Source organism: Cynoglossus semilaevis, chromosome 2, assembly GCF_000523025.1.
Source record: "Cynoglossus semilaevis isolate Cse_v1.0 chromosome 2, Cse_v1.0, whole genome shotgun sequence".
Lineage (NCBI taxonomy): Eukaryota > Metazoa > Chordata > Actinopteri > Pleuronectiformes > Cynoglossidae > Cynoglossus > Cynoglossus semilaevis.
The window spans coordinates 6,143,635-6,155,725 of NC_024308.1; the positions used below are offsets into that span (position 1 = coordinate 6,143,635).

General features: G+C 42.0%; 1 protein-coding gene across 2 annotated transcripts in view; it reads right to left on the minus strand.

Annotated features, from left to right (window-relative positions):
* Positions 1–3,514: 3,514 nt before the first annotated feature.
* Positions 3,515–12,091, minus strand: part of ror1 (receptor tyrosine kinase-like orphan receptor 1) — a 111,472-nt gene continuing 102,895 nt past the window's right edge. Inside the window, exons 7-12 of one of the 2 annotated variants that reach the window (XM_025053173.1) lie at positions 11,667–11,912; positions 11,338–11,552; positions 8,267–8,446; positions 7,557–7,784; positions 7,112–7,476; positions 3,515–7,018 (exon numbers count right to left, since the gene is read on the minus strand). In XM_025053173.1, the coding sequence (XP_024908941.1) occupies positions 6,313–7,018; positions 7,112–7,476; positions 7,557–7,784; positions 8,267–8,446; positions 11,338–11,552; positions 11,667–11,912 (1,940 nt within the window). In that variant the 3' untranslated portion in view covers positions 3,515–6,312. Of the gene's footprint in view, positions 7,019–7,111; positions 7,477–7,556; positions 7,785–8,266; positions 8,450–11,337; positions 11,553–11,666; positions 11,913–12,091 lie in introns of both variants that reach the window. The other variant, XM_025053170.1, reaches the window with a different exon arrangement.

Here is a 12,091-nt window from a genome sequence, read left to right on the forward strand (position 1 = left end):
CTTCATCAAAACTGTTCTCTTTGAAGACATAAGCCGATTCCAAGTCAAACCCAATGCTATTTCTGGATCCATTCAAGACCGAGGCTGTGGCTTTGTTGTCTTGTTGTGTATGACATCAGAAATACGACTGACTCAGGGCGTCTGTGAGTCAAAGAAGTGTGTCAAAAAGTTTCGAGATAGGTGTGTGTGCGTGTGTGTGTGTGTTTGTTTTTGTGTGTGTCTGATTACCATGCAGCCTGCTGACTGAGGCCAGATAATGAGAAATGTTGCTTCATGTGTTTATGTTTGTGTAGATACGACTGAACGTGTGTGCGTTTGTGTGAGGGTGTGTGTGTGTGTGTGCCACATGCGTGTACAGACACAGACCTTCAAAACAGAATATCAAAGCATGAGGAGGGGAGAGAGGATGGGGTGGGAAGGAGGAAGGCAGGAGCAGAGGAAGAGGAGCAGAGAAAAATGAAGGGAGGCTAAAGAAAAAGAGGTGCTGCCAAATGTCACATCGTGGGGTTTTTTTATTTTTTTTTATTTCTCGTGCAGTTCAAATTAAATATTAACCAGAGCTGCAGGTGGCAGCGACCAGGTCCGAGCACCTCCATGTAGATGTAGCAACCTGATGTGAGCTCATCACCGCCCCCTGCTGAGGAGCAGGGGGCGGTGTCTTAGAGTTTGAGTTCAAATTTCAACTGTTAAGGTTTACTGCTCATACCATATAAGTTAGCCAGCTAATGATTGTTAGCATTTGATAACATTAAGATTAAAATATTTTTAATATGTTTAATCAGAATGTATATGTTGTTAAAACACAATTATTGTCCTTTATCAGACATTTTATTTTCTTTTATTTGACCAATAACAGCAGGTAGATGTATACATTTCACACCTGTTTTTATTTGTGACTAATCAAAATGATTGCACAATGTCAAGAAAAATTAAAACGCACTAAAATAGAGTTTTCAGTATTTTCAATATCTGATTGGTTCCCTGCTAAACTAAACTGTGAGACTTCATCACCTGAGAACTTTGATGTCTTTCAGAATTTCAGGTCAGTAAACAAAAGTTGTTTTTTTTTTGTCCATTGGTTCATATTTTTCATCATGACCCAGATTCTATAATATCCGGGGTGCACAGATTCAGACTGACCACCCCCTGCTGCCCGGGGCCGAGGGGGGCCCCAGTGTGAAGAGAGATCGAGACTTTAAAGCTGAGTGGAACCAGATTCAGGGTTTTGTTGGAAAGGAGGTGAAGTGGAGACGAGGGGGAGTGAATAAAGAGTGGCAGGCCTGGCCCTCGGAGCTGCAGCAGGAACACACACAGATGGAAAACATTAGACCCCCATTCCAGCACAAAGATGGATGGATTATTAGATAGAGAGCTCGAGTGGAGTGGGAGGAGACGGAGGGAAAGGAGAAAGGAGACGAAGTGAAGGGTATGGACACAAGGAGGGGGGAGGGTGGTGAAGAGGGGGAGGGCGTGAGTGTAAATATCCACTAAAAACACAGTGAGTTCTGTAATGCTGGTGTCCTGATTGCTGGTTCAAACCTTGTCGTTAACTCACTTTTGATCCTGTGTGATTTAACCTTAAAATGCGTCTCTTGTTATTAAAGACCAAAATAAGCAAACAAATAATGACCAATCAGAATAAAGGAAATTGGTCTAGTTGGACTCTCCTAAAGATGCTTCAAGTTGATCTGTGATGCTAAACAGAATCTCTTCTTCAGGGATTAGAACGACCACAAGCTTTTATCTCACCAATTCTTAGAAAGTTAAATGTTCTGACTCTAGTCTGCTTGGTATTTTATTTTGAAAAGTGATCACTTCCATCTGTTCCTCTTGTTGGCACTTTACTCAGTCACGTTCTTTTTCATGCACCAGTAAGACCTTAAACTAACTTTGAAGCAATTATAATAAGCAAATGTTGGTGGAGAAACTTTCAAAAGATGAGATAATGAAGAAGAAGAGGGAGGAGGAGAAAAAGAATAATGAGGAGGAATAGAACAGCATTGAGGACCAAAACATAGTTCTCACCTCATTGTGTCTAAAAAGATTCTGATCAAAGTGAAGCTGATGTGGAAAAACATACATCACACTGTAGGACGTAGGAAGTACTTCGAGGAGGGTCATGAGATCCCAGACCCGGTGCGGCATGAATAGAGAGGAGGAATGTGGATCCTGCCTTGGCCCTGTTCTCCACCGCCGGTCTCTCGGACTCTGCAGCCACACGACGATCTGCCTGACAATGAATGGACGACTGTTAATGTTTAAAACAGCTGAACGCTTCCCACCTGAACAATGAGTCTCAGCTGTCAGAGACACATCCAGTACAAGGCCGCGCTTCAGCACCTCAGAGGATAAGGTTGCTCACAGGAAGCGGTGTAGGTCGCATTGTGATTGGCTCCAGATTGGAGCAAAAATAAATTTACTGCTGGTCAATGTTGAAGATTTAGTTCCACTGAGCCGGCTGTTGTGTAGCGTTTCTGGGGATTGTTAAAGAAAGAGTCACAAAGTCTCAAGAGCATTAACGTCAAACCAAATGAATTATTTTAAAATCATTTTTAATTCAAATGTTTTGCTTTGCATAGAGATCTCCTAACTCATTTCTTTCCTGCTGTCTTCTTTTCCTAACCAAAAACAGGTATTTTTTTTTGTAAGATTCAACGTTTTCCTACACGGAAACTCTTCTTTTTTAAAAAAGAAAAATATTAATTTTCATTTTCTGCAAAAAACAAAACAAAAAAGTTTGCTGTTTCATTGACAGCACAAACAGAATCATGAAAAGAATTCAAAACAGCAAAAACAAAGAAAAAAAAAAACTCTCAGCGGGAACCAGTCATTAGAAAAACAAAGACAGATTTGTGTCTCTAGAAACCATGGCCTTATCATAACTCTGTCAAGACCTGCCGAGAAAACTGAACCAGAGCCTGATAGTTCACTTAATGACGTTCAAAGGACTCACTTCACTTCCTCCCTCCAAGGTCAGCTTCCGGCAGCACGGACAGCAGAGGTCAAGCTCCTGTCAGCTCCTCTACAAAAACAGATCGTGTTCCTCAACAATCGGGGGCTTGTTGGATGCTTTCAGCGCCATCGTGAAAGAGCGAGTCCACGGTGAAACTGAATCTTTCTAATCTATTGTCCATCTAAGAGCCTCACGTTTACGAAGTTCTACATTTACGAAACAAAAAGTCGCAAAAACAGTCGACGGAACAGCGCGGTTACGTGAGCTGAGACTCAAAACTTAAAATGTTATTATTTGGTTTTGAAATGAGAAATTGCTGTGGTCGTGTGTATTCTTGTTTATTAAATATTGTTAATACATAATTAATACTACTTTTAGTATTATTTACTTAATGAGTTTGACTTTTTTTAACCGTAATATTACATTCAAATGTTTGTACACACGCACAGACAGTGAGCCACTATCGTTTTACCAAAAGAACTGAGGTATCTGCTGCCACCTTGTGGATTCACACCGCCAATAGAGGACCACACACCAGAAGCAATGACCGCGACGAGAAACTTAACCAAACAACATCATTTAATGCATGGTTATGCAATACAAAACGTTTGTGCAAAAAATGTTCGGACACAATAGATTGACAACGGCCGCTCTGGATCAGAAGGATACGAAGGTAAACTCCCGCGTTGAGCGTGACGTCATTGGAAGTCTTTACATGTGTTTTTAATGCTGTTTTTCTTTTAAAAATATCTAGAATAAAACAGGAAAAAAAAAGGCGTTTGACATGAAAACAAAAACCTAGACTTGATTAAGATTCACAGTCTTGTGTACAAGTGGTTTTTACACTGCTATAGTCATACATGACACAGGTCACGTGCACAAACTCAAGATGCCTAGGTAGCTCGATGTGCTTCAAGGATAATTTAAAAAAAAGGAGAAAAAAAAAATAAGAAGAGAGAAACAAAGAAACTCAATGGTCGTTTTCACCTAAAGTTAAATAAAATACGTTAATCTCTGCTGATAAAATGTTAAAAATATTCGATTATATACTGTCTGTGTAAACAAAAAAAGAGCATGTTTAACCTGAATTAAATTAATTTAGATTTTCAATTTTAGGTTTTCTGCATCCATTGCTTACATGTAGTGACAGTAGTAGTAATAATCATTAAATTATAAATTATAGAATTGTAGAAGTCAATGTTGTGTTCTGGTCATAATGGATCAGATCTTTCTCTATCGTAACTCGTTACTTTGAGGTTGATATATTTGGTGGGAACAATTTCAGTTTGATTTGTAATAAAAAAATTAAAAAATTTGAAAAATGATTTTTGACCCCAGGTAGAATATGACGAGGCTCTGTTATGGTTTGGGACTGCATTTTAGCCATTGAGATGAGACACCTAGTAGTAAACAATTCATCAGTGAAGAAACACACTGCAAATACAGTTGGATTTTAACAGATAATAATGAAACAGATGTTTTTGTGTATTAAATGACCGTCAAAGAAAACAAAGTGGACTTTAAAACTAGCCAACCCAAGTGTTGTGAAAAGAAAATTATTATGCGATCTTATGCGATCACTGAACATATTCAGCCAAAATCTCCTGAAAACCAAATGCGCAGCACAGTGACAGAGAAGAGTCATCAAGATGAAGGTGAAATGTTGCCTGTTTGTCTGGAGGAGCAACAGTGCAACAATTGCAGTTTTGAACACGGATTTCATTCATGAGTCTATTACAGACTGAGTAGATAAAACATTTGTGCTTGTTACTGGAAAACAGATGCATTTAGAAAAAAAAAATCTAATTTTAATTTATTAAAAAATAATGTTGGCGTCACCTTTAAGCTAAAACATAATTGATTAATGCACTGAAAATAAAAACATTTTTTTTACATACCCTAAGTTCTCCCCATTATTATTTAAGGTATTTAAAACACAACTTTAATTTTGTTGAGATTTGTGATTGTTTTCAGTCTTTCTGCTTTGTGCTTCTTCAGCTTCCCTTTTCTTTATTATTTTCTTGCACATTTTAGTTGATTTACTACAAGGTGAGAAACAAAGTCAAAGTCAAACACGATAAGTCCTGGGAATTCCTTCACAATATAAAAACTGGAAAACACACCTTAAACAAAAAACACTGATTCTGAAATGAACATCTGGTAATTTTGACGATGACGATAGCAGGGTAATGCAGAATTAAAAAACAAAGAAAAAAACAAAACTATAGTATAAAGAAGATAAAATCCTTCCTTTCTTCTCTCTCAGTCTGGACAGATTGAGGTCTGAAAATTCTGCTAACGTCCAACGTGAAGGTCGCACACAAACATTCAGTTGTCACTTCTGGAAAAAAAGGGATTTTGCATAAAAACGACGAAGAGCAAGTGTTTTCTTTTTCAGCTGCTTCACTCTCAAATCTGTAAGTCCAGCACCAGGGTCCGGCTTCTGGACTTGGTACTTCACCGGCTGTAAATGGACTGGTCTTCTCAGTGAAATCCATCGAACCCATCTCTGTTTTCTGGGTATTTGTACCTAATATTCTGGACTTTTGCTACACAGGCAATTGTACAGAGCAGATCTGTACACTGAATGTCAAGAAGAGCGACAGAGTTCCACTGCGCTGCTGCAGCGAGGCACCTAAAGGTCGTATGAATGTCATAGCGTTCAACACACGTGAGCACCTCACACTGATCCTGCTGTGGATTCTGTTTAAAAAAAATCCAAAACCAGCGTATTTTCCAAACCAGGGAGTTCTTCAAACCACATCCATCTTCCTCTGTGGTTTGCACAGAAAATTCAGGAGTGTCTCAAAATGGCACAAAATCATGAAACATGTTTCTTAAAAAAAAAAAAAAAAACAGAACTCCTGGATGTTCTCCATGTTCTTCACCATATTCTGGGTTCTCAGATTCTTCCTTCTTCTGAAACACACATTTTCCCGTTGAAAGCACTCACTGGTTCTGATTTGGTTAGGGTTCCAGGACCGTGTTGGTGACCTTGTCGACACAGGAACTGATTCCTCCGACGGTACCTGTCACCGTCTGAACTAAATAATAAAAGGTTCTTATGAATATATATCTGTATTTACAAGAGGTTAAAAAAGAACAAGTTCAAACCGTGGTAGTAAGTACACTGTAAAATGGCGTGTGTGTGTGTGTGTGTGTGTTGCTGTAGCTGTGGCAGTGTTCCTCTCTCTCACACACACACACACACACACGTTCTTCCAGACCTGTTTGTTTTCGTCTCTGTGTGAAACAGAGGAGGGTTCTTTGTCAGGTACTTTGATTAGAGGTCAGAACTTCTCCATATGGGTCAGAGAAGTAGAAACAGTTAGAGTCCAACGATGTGTGTATTCATCTGTCTACAGGTCGGCAGTGATGACCGAGTCGTTGTACATCCGTACGTCAGAATCAGCGTTCAGCAGCGCCGATGTTTGCGATCCGTGGTCCAGCTGTCCCATCATCTTCTGGTTAACCTGTCCGTACATCTGTGCCGAGCCTCCGCCGTTCCCGGGCATGATGCAGTGGGACAGCAGGGGCGCGTTGGCGTCATGGTTGGAGCCCGTGGTGGAGGGGACGCCACTGACGTGACCCGTGCTGGTGGAGCCACTAGCGCTGCTGGGGGAGCGGCTTTTAGGAGGGGGCAGGTGGTGCTGGATGACCCTGGTGGGCGGCACCGGGGCTGGGAAGTGGGCAGGGAACGCTGCGTACCCCGTCGGGATAGGGTATCCGTTGACGGGGATGAAGCGAGGGTGGGTCTGAGGCACAGCCATCTGTGTCCAGGCTTGAATCGGAGCCATCTGACCCGGAGAAGCCATGGCCTGGGCTGGGTAAAGGTAACCAGCCGCAGCCGCCGCCGCAGCGTAGCGAGGGTTGCTGAGGTTGCTGACGGGGCTGGCGCTGAGTGAGGTGGTCTGGGTGGTGGCATTGCCTCCACCACCAGAGGGCGTACTGGAACTGGCGTGGGATGAAAGACCTTCCCAGGCTCGCAGGCGGGCGTGCACGTCCTTGAACCTGGATCTGCGTCCGGGACTCTCCTGCCAACACTCTGTCATCAGACCATAAAACCTGAAAAAATACAAAATGGTTTGACAAACCTCTCAGAACAAAAAAACCCCAAAACAACATGACCAAATAGACCATGAAATATGGTGAACCAACCTCGGGGGGCAGTCTTCAGGGCAGGGCAGCAGCTGCCGCTTTCTCACCATCTCCATCACTTCCTGGTTGGAGAAGCCGTAATACGGCTGCAGGCCGTAGCTGAACATCTCCCACAGCACTACACCGAACGACCAGATGTCTGAGTCCGTGGTGAACTTGCCGTAGGTGATGGCCTCGGGGGACATCCAGCGGATGGGCAGCAGGGTTTTGGGCTGGATGCAGTAGTAATCTGAGGAGTAGATCTCTCTGGACAGACCCAGGTCCGATATCTTCACGTGAAGCTGTTCGCCCACTAAAACGTTGCGTGCAGCCAGGTCTTTGTGGATGTAGAAGTGACTGGCCAAGTACTCCATCCCAGCAGAAATCTGCAACAGTTAAGAAAAAATATCATTAAATCTTTGTCTTGTGTGAGTCTCAGACATGAGTTTGGACTTTTGTTTGGTACCTGGATGGCCATATGAAGGAAATCTCCATGGTCCAGGCTGGACTTGACTGTTCCGTCCTCATCGCTGCTGCAGCCCACGTCAGAATGAGGGGAACGCATGATGAGGAACTCGTGGAGGTCGCCCTGAGGGAGGAACTCGAACAGCATGCAGACGGGCTGCTCCTGGGTCACCACTCCCAGCAGGCACACCACGTTTGGATGTTGAAGCTCCGTCAGCACTGCAGCCTCCTGGTTTAATGAAGGAGTGATGTTGAAGAAGACAGAGAGGAAGGTGGAGACAATGATGTCATCAACTCACCCTCGGCTACAACCTAATTTATGTTTGAATTAAAGTGTTTTCCCACGTCAATCATCCTTATCTCAGAACTTTTGTATTGTATTTAGACCTAGAACAACAAGAGTGCCGCCTACTGGTAGAGCGAGTGATGCTGGTGTAATTTACTTGAAAGTTTCGGGCATAATCTACAGTGAACATACGACAGGAGAAATCAGCGAGCGAGTGATGCTGGTGTAATTTACTTTACTTAAAGTTTTGGGCATAATCTACAGTGAACATACGCCAGGAGAAATCAGGTCGATTTGTGTGACCTGTTTCTGTCGCCACCTGGTGGTCATTATTAACAATTACAGGTTTTACCTTTGACTTTTCTACATCATTTCCTCACTGGCTGCATTCAGACTTGATGACATTGATCATTAACATTCCGTACCTGCTGAAAGTCCCCCCACTGTTGGGTACTGGATATGTCTTTCAGGGTCTTTATGGCCACCAGCTGAGCCTGCTCCATGCCGGGCAGGTACAGGTGACCTTTGTAGATCTTTCCTAAAGAGCACTCTCCCAGCTCCTCCATGAAGCGCACAGCTGACAGTGGAAGCTCTTTGGCCTTACTCTGCTGAAGAAACAACAAAACAGAATACGAGGAATTAAGGGGAAATGAGATCAGTGGTAACAGTGATGAGACAGAAAACAAATGACACCACTATTCCCTGCTGGACATTCCACTGGTCCTCTATGGAGCAGTGTAATGTGGACGTCCAATGAACGTTGACACTTTTCAATTCAACACAGATGGCCTTTTCTGTGACTCATTTATCTACACAGATTAACCAAACAAAACTAGTGCTGAACTGTGACCTCTCCCAGTGGTGGAGTGGTTTGATGATTTCATATTAACATCCTACTGAGTACTATTGCAAAATATTATGCAAGAACATCACTGGTCACATAAAAAAAATAAAAAATAAACAAAAAAAATGTGTGAAAACTGCTGCAATATATTTAAGATTTTAATTAACTTAAAACGACAACACCTGTTTAGTGCAATAACAAGCGCTTTTCATTAAGCTAATATGAATCTTGTGATGAACTACAGACCTTTGGACAGAGTTCTACATAAGATTCAAACTGTGATGCAACTTCATACAGAAAACACAAGGACTATTTAAAATAAGCAGCAAAGAACGACAGAAAGCAAAATCAGGTAAAGTTGTTTAAAAGTTAACAACTTTACTTAGCATTAGCGCAAAAAGCACATTGTTTTAATGAAAAAATAATCAGCTCAACTCCTGAGCATGGATTTATTAAGACATAATATATTAATAATTAAACTTCAGATATTAATGTAATGATGATTTCTGACGATTTCTAACATTTTATTTTTTTGTTTAGTTTTCATTCTCGACCCTAATACTTAATAGCTGGGTGATATGAGAAACATACGGGCTAGAAATGTGTGTGTGTGTGTGTGTGTGTGTTTACTTGGAAAGACATGAAAGCTAAGCACCGATGGCAGAGATATTCAGATTCCAGAAACTCAAGAAATTCCTCAGTAGGTGGTGGAACACACACACAGAAACTGCACCGGAGGGGGCAGAGGGTGAGTGTGTGTGTGTGTGTGTGTGTGTGTGTGACCAGCTGATGTTTTAAGGCACACAGATGTTTTTAGTTTGGGGTCTGTTTACCCCCCCCCTCCCACGCTGACCCTCAGATCCTCCCCACACCACCACAGGTTCAGGCGTGTATTCACACAAACATATTCATGTGTGTCTAAGTGGATTGTCACAGGCAGTGACCTCTGGGTGACCCTGCAGCAGGGGCTGCTGGGAGGCGCTCAAACCTCAAACCCAGAGAAAGTCATAGATTAGCAGAGGTGAGAGGAGAGGACGCTCAGCCGGGCGATGAATTCTACTGTAATACCATTGGTGAAAATTAGAAGTAATTAATGTTTTATTACCGGTGTGTTAGTGTCGGGATTTTAACTTCAGGACGTTATAATCTCACAGTCTGACAGGTTTAAACCAGAGCTCAACAGATTTTCTAAATCAGTGATTCGTCAGTGACCATCAGGTGTGCTGCGGAAAGTTTCACTTCATTGTTCTGAAAACTATTATTTATTCACCGCAAATAATTTGTCTTTGTTCATCCATGTGACAATGACCGGTAGAAAAATTAAATAAACTACCACTAGGGTGCAGCAGATGGCTATAAAAACTAAAAAGAGTTCGACTAAGAGCTTCTCCTTTTCTTTGTGTCTTTCTTGAATTCCTGAGAGTATATGAGGGTTTTCAGTGTTCAACTAAACAGGACCAGGTTTTATACTGATTGAAACCAGAAGACGATTGTATTTCATCCAGTATAATATTTGGGACGTCTGTGTTTGCTGGTGTGCCATGGGATTTTTCTAATGTAAAACACAGTCTGTGCGGTTGGGAAACACTGACCTAAAGTGTATCGTCCTATAATTTCACAGTTGTCTCTCCGCTCCACCATGTTATATATAATCACCACATCATTGAATCTTTACATATAAAGTATCACATAAACACAGGCAGGAAGACATGGCTGCAGAAACCAGTGATATTAATGACTCCTGAAGCCTTTGTGACAACTTGTGGTTTTTCTCGCCATCTGTTGGTGGTAATTTCATACACGTCACCTTGAAATACCAGCTCTGGTTTTGCACAAGCAGACACAGTGTCTGGAGATAACCACGTTACCCACCCGCTGACACTGAGATGATGTGTTCTTAGACAAACAGACATGATAGGACTAAGCGTGTAACCTTGAAGGAAACTCGATACCGATCACGACGTGAGCAACGTGCCGAGAGGCCGAGCGGAGGCTGGACTCTGTACAGTAGACTGTACACAGGATCTTTGAGGAAAGTAGGGAAGGAAACAGGAAAGGTTGTAGAATAAAGACATGTTTCTGGGCTCAGGGAAGGAGTGAACAGATAACACAAACAGAACAAAAAAGACTGTGAGGAGAAGGTGTGAGGTTATTGAAGAGTCGGTTTCAATAGTTAAAACAAACTATTGTAGTTATGGGATTGTTCTATTATATTTCTATTTGAATGGACTGGTTCAAACACCACTAACAAAATTCTTATTTTTTTATTTTTAATATTTATTTTAGATATCTTTAGCAAAACAGTTGGATTAAATATTACAGTCACTGCAATGTTGACAACGTGGAAAAGATGTACTACTACGGTTTTTCAACCTTGGGGTCACGACCCCACATGGGGTCACTCAGATGAGTGTAGAAGAAGTGTAGTAATTGATCAAAAAATGTAAATGCACTTTGTGCACTAATTTAGCTACTCTTGATCTAAAACTATTTCTAGAAAAAAAAAAGTTTTTTTCATGATGTCAAAACCGGGTCACGAGCTACAAAAGGTTTGGAACCACTGACTTAAACTGTTGTTCAACTGAGCTCAGTTAAAGCCTCAAACAACATGCAGTACTACATCCACCGTCTCCAACAAATACTGCTCTTTACCTTGGGTTTGTATGCAGTGGTGAGCATCGACATCTCGACGTTTTGTCCACGCACAGGTTTGGGTTGACGAGGGGCGGGAGGACGCGAAGACTTCTGGTTGTTGCGGCACACGCAGATGAAGAGGAAGAGCAAGGCGATGGCTAAAGGGATGGCCACACTGGGGACCAGGATGTACAAGATCTCCATGTTGCTGCCACCGGACTTGTCCTTGAGGTCTACGAAGACGGACGAACGAAGGAGGAACTCAGTCAAGCTACTGAGTTTGATGAAACCACAATAAAGCATTTAACTTAAGATAAAAAATGTTTTTTTTTTTTTTTGCGTCTCACCACAGATGGGAATGTCACAGAGCTCCATACGAACGCTTTCATCCAGAGTGAAACACCAGGGGGCCTCGTGTTTGTTCCCTGGGTTGCGACAGTACGAGTGGCCGCCGTTCAGCTCCGGGTATCGAACAGCCAGGTAGGTGTGACTGTGAGGGTACTGGGAGTTCCACGGCTGGCACTGACGTCCAGACTTGGTCACGCTGACAGTTCCACGAAAGTCTGCGCCGCTGTTGTTGTAACACTTGTGGTCTGGAAACCGGGAGAGGTTGATGTTTAGCTAGCTAGGTGATTTTGGATCGCTCTTTTCAACTTCATAAACATATTTTGTTAACTAAATTATAAGCAGAAAACAATAAATGAAAAGTGAAGGCAATATAAATTTACAAAATCAATTTTTTTCAATCATTTCATGGAGATTTTCAATGGGT